Source organism: Dasypus novemcinctus, chromosome 3, assembly GCF_030445035.2.
Source record: "Dasypus novemcinctus isolate mDasNov1 chromosome 3, mDasNov1.1.hap2, whole genome shotgun sequence".
NCBI classification, from domain to species: Eukaryota; Metazoa; Chordata; class Mammalia; order Cingulata; family Dasypodidae; genus Dasypus; species Dasypus novemcinctus.
In genome coordinates this window covers 79132492-79147562 of record NC_080675.1, presented here as the reverse complement: position 1 = coordinate 79147562, position 15071 = coordinate 79132492, and the positions used below count along the sequence as shown (strand labels likewise).

Below are 15071 nucleotides of genomic sequence, written 5' to 3'. Positions count from 1 at the left end.
AAATCACAGAAAATAGTGAAGCAGGTATAGCTCAGTGGTTGGCATATGCTTCACATGTATGAGGTCCCGGTTCAATCCCCGGTACCACCTAAAAAAAAAAAAAGGCATAGAAAATATATTTTCTGAGCACAGAGGAATTTGAATTAAACCAGAGCAGAAAGAAATATGTGGAAACACCAAATATTTGGAAATGTAAAAGGAGAAACTCTCAAAAAGTTGTAGGTCAACTTGAATACAGACTGTAAGCTTTCTATCATTGTTATTAAATCTCTTGCACTTGATTACTTAAGGTGGTTATATAAGTGAATATTTTTGTTCTTGGGAAATGCATATGAAAGTATTAAGTATTCAAGGAGCATGATGCATATGACCTACTCTCAAATGTTTAGAAGACAGAAGACGGATGGGCAAACAGACTGATAGGTAGATAGAATGACACAGCAAATGTGGCAAAATGTTAAAAGTGGTGCACCTAGGTATATGTGTGGGGGGTATATTAGAGTTCTCTGTGTAGGTTTAATACTTGGAAACCAATTAATATAATACACACTATTAACAGAATAAATGACAAAACCACAAATAACATTAACAATGGTCATCTTAATAGATGCAGAAAGAGCATTTGGCAAAAAAATAGTACCCAATCATAATCAAAAGCTCTCAACAAACTAGAAATTGAAGGGAACTTCTTCAAATTGTAAAGATATCTATAGAAATAGAACAACTAACATCGTACGTAATGGTGAAAGATTTATTGCTTTCCCCATAAGATCCAGAATACAATAAGGATATACACACACACCACTTTTACTCAACACTGTACTGCCGCTTCTAGCCAGTGCAACAGAAGGAGAAGGAGGGGAAATTTAAAGTCCCAGATATAAAACAGAAAAGTTAGACAGTCTTAATTCACAGATGACATGATCCTATACATAGAAAATCCTAAGAATCTTTAATAAAACACACAGAACTAATTAATTACAGTTTAGAAAGGCACAGGATAAAAGATCAATAGATAAAAATCCACTGAATTTCTATATGCCAAGAATGAACAGTGCAAAAATTAAATTTAATAAATTCCATTCATAATTACATTAAAAATATATTTAATAAAAAATTTAACTAAAGAAGAGCAAGACTTGTTCATTGAAATCTATAGAACAATCCTGAGTAAAATTAAACAAGATATAAATATGTGGAATGTTCATGGACTGAAATACTCAATAATTTTTATGGCAGTTCTTCCTATATTGATCTATAGATTCAGTGGAAATCCTATCTAAATTCCAGTAGACTTTGGACAGAAATTGACAAGCTGATCCTAAAATTCATATGGGATTCAAAGGACCTAGAATAGCCAAAACCACCTTGAAAAAGAAGAAAAAAGTTGGAGGACCGACACTAACCTATTTCAAAACTTACTATAATGCTACAAAAATCAAGACCGTGTAGTACTTGGTCTAAGGATAGGCATATATATTAATACAACCAAATAGTTGGTCCAGAAATAAACTCTTACCTTTATGGTCAACTGTTTTTCAACTATGCCAGGATAATTCAATGTAGAAAGGTTAGTCTTTAAACAAATAGTGCCATGATAATTGGATATCCATATGCAACAAAATAAATTTAGACCCTTAATTCACACTATAATACAAAAATTAATTTAAAAGATGTCACAGACTTAAATGTAAGAGCTAAAAATAAAAAACTTAACTTTGCATTAAGCAGAGTTCTTAGATATGAGAGCAAAAGCATGTACCATAAAAGAAAAAAAATGATAAACTTGACTTTATGAAAATGAAAAACTTGGACCTCAACAGAACTACTAAGAAAATGAAAAGCCTGAAACTAGGAGAAAATTCTGCTAATTATCTAAGACTGGTACCCATAATATATAACAAACTCTTACAACTCAGTAAGACAAATGAGCTCATTTTTTAAATGGGCAAAAGATCTGAAAAGACATTTCATCATAGATGACATGTGAACTACTGATAAGCACATGGCAAGGGAGGTATTCAATATCGTTAATCACCAGGGAAATGAAAATTCAAGATCTCAATGAAACACCACTACATACCCATTAGAATGGCTACCATAAAAAAGACAGACTATAACAAGTGTTGGCAAAGATGTGAAGAAACTAGAAACCTCACATAATGATGCTGATGGAAATATAAAATGGAAAATAGTTTAGCAATTTCTTAAAAAATTAAACATAAGTTTACTATGCTACTTGTAATTTCACTCCTAGGAATCTACCCTAGAGAAACGAAAACACATGTCTTCACAAAGACTTACATTCATAGCAGCATTATTCCCAATAGCCAAAACTATAAACAATCCAAATGTCCTTAACTGGTGAATGGATAAACAAAACACGATATATCCACACAATAGAACACAGCTCAGTAATAAAAGTAATACTGATAAATGCTATAATATGGATAAACAAACACATTTTTTATAACTTTTATAATACGGTAAGTGAAAGAAGCTAGAAACAAATGACTACGAATTGTATTTCATTTATGTGGACTATCCAGAAAAAACAAATTTATAGAGGAGAGAAAAGAGATTGGAGATAGAAATGGCAATTGACTGCAAATGGGCTCGAGGGAATATTTTAGGGTAATAAAGTATTTTAAAACTTAAGAGGTGTGTGATATAGGGCATTTTGGGGACTTGGAGTCGTCCTGAATCATATTGCAGGGACAGATATAGGACATTGTTTATCCTGCCATAACCCACTGGATGGACTGGGAGAGAGTGTGAACTACAATGTAAACTATGGTTCAAGCGGTGTGGCATGCTCCAGGGTGTATTCACCAAATTCAATACAATGAATGTGACTTACTGATGAAAGGGGATGTTGACGTGGGAGGAGTAGGTGTCGGGGAGTGGGGAGTGGGGTATATGGGAACCTCTTATGTTCTTTAATATAACGTTTTGTGTGATTTAATTATCTATTTTTTAAAAAGACAATAAGAAATTAAATTAAAAAAACAACTGTAGTACACTTACATATGTACTAAAAATCACTGACTTGTATATTTACAATAGGTGGAATTTATGGAAATTAAATCTCAGTAAAGCTATTTCTAAAAAACTATCCTAAATTGTTGATTTCATTTCCTTTATACACAATACAAAAAGAAAGAGCTTTAGAATTATTCTGGGTGATAAAAAAAAATGACTTAAGTTATAGCCATTCAGTTAAATATTCTTAACCATTACCATTAGGTAGACTTTCAGGAGATACACTCCTGAGGAAATACAAAAGACCTCTGAAATTCAGATGTGTCAAATAAGTTTCTTCACTACCTTCAAGAACATGTTGGTAATTAGGAAACACAGAATAGGATTTCACTATCCTGTGTGCACCTTGTATCATATGCTTATTAGCAATTCATATGCAGTCTTTGGTGAAATATCTATTTAAATCTTTTGTCCATTTTAAAAATTGGCTTGCCTTTTTCTTATTGAGTTGTGAGAATCCTTTATATAATAAACACATCATTTATAGTGTCCAACATATCTAAAATATTTATTCTAAAAGGCTTCACTATTTAGAATTTTGTCTTTGTCAGCCCTTGAATCAACAGTCCAGAATTCCTTCTTTTACTGAAACTCCTAATTGGGATGGCATACAGTTTTAAAGCCTCAAAAAATATTTCAGTTGCTAGAAATGATTAAGAAATGCAGGACTTAATAATCGATTACTCTCTTTTTTAAGAGAAATACATACATTTGTACAAATGTACACATTCTGCTTCAAAAAACCCAGCCCCTGGAAGCCACATTCCCCATGAGAGAAGGACCATGAGAATTGCCAGCATTCAGCCGTGGTATAACTAAGATACTGAATTAAAGTCAGCAATTGCCTACCTGCAGTTCCCTTTTTAATCCAAGCAGAGGGTGGGGGAAAAGTTATAATGGTCACTTCAGAGCCCTGTGAGGATATTATGATTGTTGCAGAACCAGACTCGAAGCCAGTATCTTGTTCCAGGGAAGCATCTAGGCTTTAGTTCCTGCTAACAGAAAGTCTGACCTCCTACCTACGTCATCTCTGACAGTAACCCACACCTGGGTCCCATTCAATCCCTCCCCCACACATACACATCCTTCCCCTTTTCCTTTGCAGCTTCACTTTATGGATTGGGAAGCCTTTACTTTGGTCCTTCAAATAGTAATCTTAACTCCAATCCCTATCCTACTCTTTTCGTGTGTGTGTGTGTGTGTGTGTGGCAAATGCCAGCTGCCACTGCTTGCTTTCAAAATTGAAGCCCATGGCTTAGCTCTGGTTAGCACTTTGCATTTCTCTTCCATTTCTCATCCACAGCGATAATTATCTTGATGCTGAGCCTGCTTTTATTTATTTATTTAATACTTTTATCATTGTTGCTAATGTGTTCAGAGTAAAGGGAAGTGGACTGAAGAAACTTACTATGCCTTTTAACTGGAAATCCTTCATCTATATCTTATATTCACAGGCAATCTATTCCTGTACTTTTTTTTCTTAATTTTTTTTAAAGATACATAGATCACAAAAAAAGGTATCTTAAAAAATATAAGAGATTCCCTTATACCCCACCACCACTGCCCCGTATACCTCCAACATCTACAACCTCTTTCATTACTGTGGCACATTCATTGCATTTGGTGAATACATTTTGGAGCACTGCTATATGGCATGGATTATAGTTTACACTGTAGTTTACACTCTCCTCTAGTACAATCAGTGGGCTATGGCAGGATATATAATGTCCTCCATCTTTCCCTGCAATATCTTTCAGGACAATTCCACATCATACCTCTTCTTCCCTGTCCCTGCCCTTAGCAACTCCCCTGGCCACTGTCTCCACATCAATGACACAATTTCTTCCATTGCTAGAATCACAATAGTTCCACAGGAGAATACCAATAAGTCCACTCTAATCCATATTTTATTCCTCCGTCTTGTGGACCCTGGGATGGTTATGGCCACTCTTCCTCTAAATCGAGAGGGGGCTTAGACCCCACGTGGCTGATGGATGTGATTATCCTGCTTGCAGTTGTAGACACTCTCAGTTCCTTGGTGTGGTGGTTGACCATCTTCACAGTCCTGTTAGCTGACCTGAGTAAGTCCAATGAACCGGAGAGTAAGTGTTGCAACTCTGTTGAGGCCCAGGGCCCAGCTGGCACATGGAGAGGCCAGAGAGTCAAGTCTCCGAGCACACACCAACCCCAGCACAACCTCTGGGTTCAGTAAAAGTGACAGAAGAGGCATGTGTAGAAAGGTCACATCTGAGTCCAACTCCATCACGCTCAGGAACACAAATTCCAAAGTAGGGCCCAATGGCAAGGCACTGAACTCCAGAGCCATCTGCCAGAGAACTTGTGTGTCTCTGGTTCTTAGGAACACCAGTACCTGAGGTTTTATCTACTTTGGCATTCTCTGGGATCTGACTAGGATGTGAATAAGCATGACCCCTCTGACGACCTCCAGACTCATATTGAAGTCTCTTAACCATACAGTCTCATTTGTCTTTACCATTTCCCCCTTTTATTCAAGGTCTTTTTCTAGTTGCATCACCAGCTGGTGACTGGTAGTAATCCCTTGGCACTGTATTCTCTATTTCGTTTTACCTAAAGCATAAACTATGGATTTATTTTGAATTCTAACCAATTAAAGAGCATTTTCACATATTATTATTTCAAATTGAAATATATATATTTAAATTACTTACCAATACTATGAAATTGCCATCGTTGATGAATTCTTTCTGGAAGAAGTTGTAAAATTTTCTAAAAATCAACAGAAAGAAAACAAAGAAAGAATGAAAGTAATAAGTCCATATTCTGAAACATATGAAAAAATTTAAAGAGCTTATTAAGACCCTAAGAATTTCCTAAGTAAAAGATAGTACTACCAATACAAAATAGTCTGAGCTTATCTGATAGCACTGGCATTATTTCAGCACTGCATTACATGCAACACTGGCATGTTGACTGATTTTTGAAAACCTTGGAAAACGACCAACAAAAAGAGGTGACACAAGAAATTAATATGGTTTTGATGATTATCTTTTATAAACTTTTACAATAATATGGAAATTAACTATATTTCTCCATAATGATTAAATACTAATTCCAAAATATTTCAAAAGGGTTATTTACTTTTTTTTTTTTAAAGAATTTCTGCATTGTGGGTATCACTAGTAAGTTTTCGCTCCTTTCAGATATTAATATTAGTGACATTTTCCCTTTCTTCAAGTGGTACTTTATCCTGTTTGATAAACCTAGGGGAAATATTCCAATTTCACAAAAATTCCATTTAATATTGGTACTATGGTTAATTCATATAAAACCAGAGGTACTTAGATATTATGATGCATACAGCAGTGAGAGCAAAGTATTAAAATTTAGGAGGGAAACGGACTTTGGCCCAGTGGTTAGGGCGTCCGTCTACCACATGGGAGGTCCACGGTTCAAGCCCCGGGCCTCCTTGACCTGTGTGGAGCTGGCCCATGCGCAGTGCTGATGCGCGCAAGGAGTGCCGTGCCACACAGGGGTGTCCCCCCGCGTAGGGGAGCCCCACGCGCAAGGAGTGCACCCATAAGGAGAGCCGCCCAGCGCGAAGGAGGGAGCAGCCTGCTGAAGAATGGCGCCACCCACACTTCCCGTGCCGCTGACGACAACAGAAGCGGACAGAAAAACAAGACGCAGCAAAAAGACACAGAAAACAGACAACCGGGGGAGAGGAGGGAAATTAAATAAAAATAAATCTTTAAAAAAAAAAAAAAAATTTAGGAGCCTCACAATTAACATATATAGATTTTTATTAATCAAGAAGAAAAACTTTTTACATAAAATAATTTTTAAATTTTCTTTGTACTCGTAGAAATTATTCTAGACAGTGTAACTGCCTTACTGATGAACTACACACTTTCAGTATTAATCTGTTTGCTGAAGGACATTTGTGTGTTTGTTGTATTGCTGCTCTTATTGCTCATTATTATTTAGAAACACCATTAACTGAATGCTCATGGGGTCTGGCACTAGACATTTTATATAATGGTATCTCAATCATCACAACCATCCTAAAAGTAGGTTTATCAATCTCATTTTACAGATGAGGAAACAGGTAGGGTAGTAAGTATAGATTAGAAAGTTAGAAAGTGGAAGAGCAGAGATTCCTACCTTGATATGCCTATTTCCAGAACTGAAGCTTTTATACTATTCTGCTCAAAGGATGATATGCCTATTTTATACTTCTTTCTCTTCCCTTTGATATGGTTTTCTTTCATCTACTCCATACTAGAGGACTGTGAAGAAATTATGAAATTCTTCACAAATAAATGCTGTTCCCACATGAGATACATAAACTTCTCTACACTTGCCCTCCTCCTATGTCTCCCACAGTTAACTAACAATTATACAACTATATTTATTTTGATATAGGAAAGAGATGAAATTATAGAAAAGTCAAAAAGATAAGTTTGTGAACTACTCAAAATCATTTCTACATTTGACTATTAAACTACGTTTTAGACTTAAACACTTGTAAAACGGCAATATATACGTCTGTATGTTTTATATGTGGTTAACAAAGATGAAACAATAATACATAATCTTAATTACACAGAAGAAAATACAATATAAATCCTGAGTTATATCATTGACATTACATTGACACTTTTATTCCAAATAAAACAAATCACTTTATTTATACTGTCTTGATTTTTTTTTTATCATAAAAGTCTTCAATGGTAAAGGAGTGGTATTATTATCCCCATTATTCCCAATACAAGTAGAAAAACATCAGCACACAAAGTAAATATTTTTCCAAAGGAGGAAAACCCTACTATTTAATAACTTTTTCCTAATAAACACACAGTAATGTATTAATGACAAACATAAATTTGTTCTAAGAAGAACTATGGTCTGATGTATTACATATAAGAAAACGAATATTACTTTTTAAAACAGAAGGAATACCTTGGAAAGGGCTTCTGTTAACTAATCAATCATCTTACTTTCTGAATATAGAAGAAGCATGAATATTTTAAAGAACACCTATTTTCCAATAATTATAACCTTGCTTTTACTGTGAATACTGTTAATTTGTTCTATGTTTCCATATTCATGCTCATGCAAACACTTGAGGTGGTAAATATAATCAGATTCCTCAGGGTTAATGACTAATGAAAATTAATCACAGATTAGGTTATCAACACCAGGGTACATCTGACTGTAACTAAATGAATTCTCCTTTTTAGCTGTGAATAATCAACAGCTAAAATTATTATCAATCAAGTTGTTCAAATTTTTCTAAACTATATCTAAAAGCTCTATCTATAAAACTGTGAATTATCTTTAATTAGCAGCAGTTAGAAGACCTTAATCTCTAGAAAGTGATTTCTAAAATCTTTCCTATGCCTTAAGGTAACATTGTCAAGTTCTGGGGCTTTCCACAAGTCTCTAAAATTATCAGCAAAGATCAGAATATTCTTATCTTTTCTTACTCTGAAAGAGAGAACAAAGAATGAAGATTTTTTTTTAATTAGAAAAAGAGGGAGCAGGTCCAGATTTTCACTACTCTGCCAAAAATTGAAAAAAAAAACCAATAAACTTGAACAGAACATCAAATTTTGCTCGTCTACCCTTAATCTACATGTCTTCTTGACTGTTGAGTTAGCAACAAAAACTTGCCCCATTCCAATCTAAAACAATGTAGAATAATAACCTTAAAAACATTTTAAGACTGTTTTGAAAAAGTTTGCAAGGAAAAGCAATTAAAGCAGAAACATAAATTTCTTAGACAAGTAACAGTTCCATCAATTTACCCTCTTAGGTAAGAATGTTTTAGAATTTAAAAAAAAAAAAATCCTCATTTGTGTAAGCCTTATACAAATTAAAGTTTTCATTGTTTGCAAATACATGGAATAACATACCAATTTTATGGTGTCAAATGTATAAAATCCCATTTCCATATGTACCTAAGCATAACACCTTATGATTCAAACAGAGAATTATGTCAGGTACATTTTGAGGTTAAAAAATTAGATTAGGATGGCATATTCAGTGTTTCATTACACGCTTTAAAATTTCAATATAATTCTGCTTGTTCCACGGATTATTTTTGAAAAGGTAAAAAGTTAAGATTCCCAGACACTTACCTCAAAAATAAAAAGTATAGCATCCAATTCCTCCCTTTGAGACTTGTGACCTAAAACATGTTTACAGGAAAACTTTTTAACATACCATCTCCTCAATATTAACAATCACTTAATAAGTTTAAAATATTTCAAGCACTGAAATATTTTTTCACTGATTCTTTAGTAAAATATTTAAACAATATCACAGCATCTCTACACTTTTTAAATAATTAAATTTAGATTCTAAGTATTTATGTAAAAAAACAAGCCATGAAACAATACAGAGAATTTTAAACTAGTCCTTAAAATAAAAATATGAAAATGATTGCTCAAACCTGACATATGCCCCTAGAGCAAAACAAAGAATTGGGATGAGGAAACAGGGAAAAAGCAAAGTAATGAGGATAGAACTAATAATCCATTAGTGGTCTTTCAAATACATGTCACTAGATCTATGATAAGAGTGTAAGAAGGGTATCTAAAAGCTGCCTGACAAAAATAAGTGAAATAATATTAAAATTCCAGTGTCCGAGAACGTCTTTTAAAGTTAATGCTTACAACAATTATTCAAAGTATCAGCCATAAGTGTGATAGATTTTAACATCTTACCTTTCTGTTTAAGATTAGCTTCAATAGTCACAAAATTTTCAAAGAACACATAATATATATGTGAAAAATGTTGATCAAAAAACTGTTTAAGATCAATAAACTCTGCATTCTCTGAAAAATAAACAAAGACATTTTTAGTGGTTACTAATTACATATATTTTAAATCATGTGCAGCAAATATTCATAGTGTCAACTTTCTTTCAAAAATATCAAAGATCTGCTCTTAGAATTCTATCCTATTAAAATATTTGAGATATTACTTATGTATCTATACCCTTGTTCTCAACTTCAGTCTTCATAAGATTTTAGTTTTAATTTTAAATTTTAAAAGCTGTGCAACTTTGAATGAATTGTATCCTTTATTAATATACACCAATAAAATTGATCTGTTAAAAAAAGGAAAGAAAGCTGTGGAAGACAGGTTATACTGGGAAGCTGATGTGGCTCAAGCAGTTGGGCACCCACCTACAACACAGGAGGTCTCAGGTTTGGTTCCCAGTGCCTCCTAAAGAAGACAAGCAAGACAGCGAGCTGACGGGATGGGCTGGTGCAGCAGCTGACACAGCAAGGTATGCAACAAGATGACACAATGAGGAAACAAGGAGAGACACAACAAGTGAGGAGCTGAGGTGCCCAAACCATTGGGCACCTCCCTCCCTCATGGAGTTCCCGGTGCCTCCTAAAAAGATGAGCAGACAACAAACAGAAAAAGAGAACAGACAGCGAGCACAAACAATGAGGGGATAGGGAAGAAATAAAGAAAATAAATCTTAAAAAAAAAAAAAAAGAGGCGCGCGGGGCCCTTCCGCGGCCCTCACCGGCGGCTGGTCCCCTTTGCGCGGCGCCGTCCCTTTTGAGGGTTGGCGGCCAACGGCTCCTTCGTGGGCTGCCGCCGCCGCCCTCGACACTCCGCTGTCGAGAGAAAATGGTGGGTCGGAACAGCGCCATCGCCGCCGGTGTGTGCGGGGCCCTCTTCATCGGGTACTGTATTTACTTCGACCGCAAGAGACGGAGTGACCCCAATTTCAAGAACAGACTGCAAGAGCGAAGAAAGAAGCAGAAACTTGCCAAGGAGAGAGCTGGGCTTTCCAAGTTACCTGATCTCAAAGATGCTGAAGCTGTTCAGAAATTCTTCCTTGAAGAAATACAACTTGGTGAAGAGTTACTAGCCCAAGGTGAATATGAGAAAGGTGTGGACCATTTGACAAATGCAATTGCTGTGTGTGGACAGCCACAGCAGTTATTGCAAGTTTTACAGCAAACTCTTCCACCACCAGTGTTCCAGATGCTTCTGACTAAGCTCCCAACAATTAGTCAGAGAATCGTAAGTGCTCAGAGCTTGGCTGAAGATGATGTGGAATGAAAAACAAATGTCAGCGTAATCAAACCTCTATTTAAAATATTCAGAAAATTCTTGACTCGGAAGATGAACAGCTTGGGGAGAATGAGGGCAAATATGCTTGATATGGACTGTGCACCACACTAAAAATCTACCAAAGTTAATTTTTGCTTTGTGTAGATCCATTTGTCTTATTTTTCCCGCTGAGAAATGTATTTTGATGAGGGCTTTTCATTTTATAAATACACTATGAGTTATTGAAAATTGAAATATCATGGATTCTGTTTCTTCAGAAAGTGTGCAATTAAAACGTACATACGTGTAACAATACTTATCTTAAAAACACCCAGTGCTTAGTTTTGAAAGATAAGGCAACAAAAGAGTTTATGAGAAAGCTGAAGAGTACATATTTTTAAAGCTAGTACATTTTGTTACATATCAGAAAATTGGATGAAAACTCAGTCGTGTTTATCAAAGCTGAGCATTAAAATCTTCAAGAAATACTTGTGAAACGTGCTGCTGTGCTGTATTAACAGTTTTCACTCCTACCCTTTGTATCAGTCTAGAAATGTTTTAATTCATTGGGCTTAGTGAAATGTTTTGTTCTGGATATTTATCTCCCTGTATTTTAGATATGTGTAGTTACAAATAGCACTAGCAGTGTGGGCTATGCCAATTCATGTCTGTTCACGCTCATTTGTAAAGTAAGGGAACTGGTCCACTGATCTCTGAGGTGTCCCTTCCAGCTCCTGATTTATATAGTTGTATTCAGCATCTTCAGGTCAACCTTCTGATGAGTGTCTTCTGTAGGCCACTGGGCCTTGCATTTTTTAATACTCTGAATTTTGCATGCTTGCCTGACTTAGTATTTCCAAATTGATCTTTTGTTAATGTCTTAACTATTGTGTTGATTTTCACAGAAATCATACGGTTCAGTCACAAATGTAACAATTAATTTGAAGTGTATCCTTTAAGGTAACTGGGATGATGTGCTAGTAAAAAGTATTTGTTCTCAAAAAAAAAAAAAAAAAAAGACAGGCTATACTAATCTTTGTTTCCTAAAAGAAAACATTGTCTCAAAAGTATATTCAGAATTCTTTATTAACTATACAAAAAAAAAATCAAGGGAAACGGACTTTGGCCCAAGTGGTTAGGGCGTCCGTCTACCATATGGGAGGTATGCGGTTCAAACCCCGGGCCTCCTTGACCCGTGTGGAGCTGGCCATGCGCAGCGCTGATGCGCGCAAGGAGTGCCCTGCCACACAAGGGTGTCCCCGGTGTGGGGGAGCCCCACGCGCAAGGAGTGCACCCGTGAGGAAAGCTGCCCAGCGTAAAAAGAAAGTGCAGCCTGCCCAGGAATGGCGCCGCCCACACTTTCCGTGCCGCTGACGACAACAGAAGCGGACAAAGAAACAAGACGCAGCAAATAGACACCAAGAACAGACAACCAGGGGAAGGGGGGAAATTAAATAAATAAATCTTAAAAAAAAAAAAAATCAAGTTCTATTTTCAATTCACAGCTACACTTCTCCTAACTTCTCCCCAAAACAGTTTAAAACTAGTACTTCTAACAACAATTTGTGATGTGTGAAATATGTTTACTCAGTAAATAGGTATCTAACAATAGCCTTTTATAAATTGGCACATAAGGGATTACAAAGCTCAAATACAGCATACTGCTCTAAAAGAAACAGTCAGTATAAAACAGGACATGGAAAACTAAATGCGTCCTATACGCACAGTAGAAAGTTTAGATACTGAAAATGAGATAAACTGTAATAGCACATTAAAAGCACAAAAATATTTTTAAAGCTCAGTGACAGGTGAAGATGGAGAAAGAAAAGCATGTTTGAGGACACAGTATTTGAAAAGTGCTTTCAAGGACAGGAAGAACTCTGGACATGAGGCAGTGCTGAATGAGAAGGGCATTCTAGGCATAAATGAAGACATGGGGTGAGGAAAGCATGAGGCATGAGGGATTGCAAAAAGAAAATTCATTCTGGTCAGAGCTTAGAACACTTTAATGAAAATAAAATTGACAAGGATTGAGGGAAGATGGTGATGGACTAACAGGCAAAGTTGAATGCTCTCACAAAAAGAACAGAGAAAGAGCTAAAACCTGTCCGAGATTCTGCTTTGGGGGTCAGCAGCCAGGACAGTGCTACACAACTCCCAGGAAGGTGAGGGACAGAGAGACAAAGAAACCAAAACAACAAACATGAGTTACCAAGCCCTAACGGTGGCTGGGAAGGGATCTCCTCCCCTAAACACAAGATATTGAGCTGGGATAAAACACCTGGCTCACTGTAACTGACTGAGAGGGGAACAGATACCTTCATCCCTGTCAGCTGTTTCATGGGAAAAGGTAAGGGGGGTCAGGGTGCTTTTCTTCAGTGAATTTGGCCAGCAAAGCCCACTCTGAATCTCGGATCTGGAGATTCAACACAGGAAAGCTGAGATTGAAACACCTCCACAGAAAAGTGGACTGACTAGTGCCATCTGTTGGCCAACCTGGGAACTGCATGGATAAAAACTGTTCAAAAGCTCTCTGTAGCCAACCCTTGGGAGAAAATCTATGCCCCACAAGTGAGTCCCTGGCCCAATTTTGAAAACTTAAGTTAGGCAATTTTAAAGACTAAAGAATAAGTTGAACCAAATATCAAAGAAGTGCTGTGAAAAAAAAAAATAGGTGAAAGAGAGAAGTTAGCCATCAGAGTAAATTCACTAACATATTCAGAAGACTAGACATCAGCAAAAAATTACAAGTCAAATGAGGAAACAGGAAAAGATGGCCCAGCCAAAAGAACAAACCAAATATCCTGAAGAGATACAGGATTTAAAACAATCAATGATAAGAACACAACTCTTCTAAATCACTTCAAAGAATTTAAAGAAAACATGACTAAAGAAATAAAGGCTATTAAGAAGACACTGGGAAAGCATAAGGAAGAATTTGAAAGTTTGCAAAGAAAAGTAAATGACCTTATGGGAATGAAAGACATGGAGAAAAAAACAAAAAAAGAAAGACACGGAGGCATATAGGAGCAGAGTTGAATAACTTAAAGATAGAATTAGTGACTTCGAAGACAACATCTGACTGGAAAAGACAGGATAACAGAGAAGAGAATGGAAAGGGGGGCAGAAAGAATATTTGAGGAAATAACACCGAAAACTTCCCAACTCTTATGAAAGACATAATTATCAATATCCAAGAAAGACAAAGCACCCAAACAGAATAAAACCAAACAGATCTACCCCAGGCACCTACTATGGAGAATGACAAAAAACAGAAATAAAGAGAGGATTCTGAAAGCAGCAAGGGAAAAGCAAAGATTCACATACAAGGGAAACTCAGTAAGATTGAGTGCCAACCTCTCATAAAAAACAATGGAGGTGGCGGTGGACTTGGCCCAGTGGTTGGGGCATCCATCTATCACATAGGAGGTCCGCAGTTCAAACCCCGGGCTTCCCTGACCCGTGTGGAGCTGACCCACATGCAGTGCTGATGCACGCATAAGGGAGCCCCACATGCAGGGAGTGCACCCCGTAAGGAGAGCCACCCAGTGCAAGAGAGGATGCAGACTGCCCAGGAATGGTGTCACACACACGGAGAGCTGACACAGCAAGATGACACAACAAAAAGAAACACAGATTCCCGTGCCGCTGACAACAACAGAAGCGGACAAAGAAGATGCAGCGGGTGGACACAGAACAGACAACTGGAGTGGGGGGGGGGGGGAAGGGAAGGGGGGAGAAGGAAGGAAGGGAGGAAGGGAGGAAGGGAGGAAGGGAGGAAGGGAGGAAGGGAGGGAGGGAGGGAGGGAGGGAGGGAGGGAGGGAGGGAGGGAGGGAGGGAGGGAGGAAGGAAGGAAGGAAGGAAGGAAGGAAGGAAGGAAGGAAGGAAGGAAGGAAGGAAGGAAGGAAGGAAGGAAGGAAGGAAGGAAGGAAGGAAGGAATCTTAAAAACAAAAACAAAAACAA

General features: G+C 36.9%; 2 protein-coding genes across 8 annotated transcripts in view; one reads left to right on the top strand and one right to left on the bottom strand.

Annotated features, from left to right (window-relative positions):
- RALGAPA1 (Ral GTPase activating protein catalytic subunit alpha 1) overlaps positions 1–15071 on the bottom strand; it is a 298344-nt gene that overhangs the window by 251863 nt on the left and 31410 nt on the right. For all 7 annotated transcript variants that reach the window (XM_071213978.1, XM_071213981.1, XM_058293545.2 and 4 more), the window contains exons 2-4: positions 9753–9863; positions 9165–9214; positions 5733–5790 (exon numbers count right to left, since the gene is read on the bottom strand). In XM_071213978.1, the coding sequence (XP_071070079.1) occupies positions 5733–5790; positions 9165–9214; positions 9753–9863 (219 nt within the window). The remainder of the gene's footprint in view (positions 1–5732; positions 5791–9164; positions 9215–9752; positions 9864–15071) is intronic.
- LOC101421147 (mitochondrial import receptor subunit TOM20 homolog) lies at positions 10549–11361 on the top strand. The gene has a single exon (XM_058293546.2). The coding sequence runs from the start codon at positions 10678–10680 to the stop codon at positions 11113–11115; it is 438 nt and encodes a 145-aa protein (XP_058149529.1). The 5' UTR covers positions 10549–10677; the 3' UTR covers positions 11116–11361.

Coding starts and splice junctions, on each gene's coding strand:
- LOC101421147 (XM_058293546.2), top strand. CDS start 10,678: ATGGTGGGTCGGAACAGCGCCATCGCCGCCGGTGTGTGCGGGGCCCTC.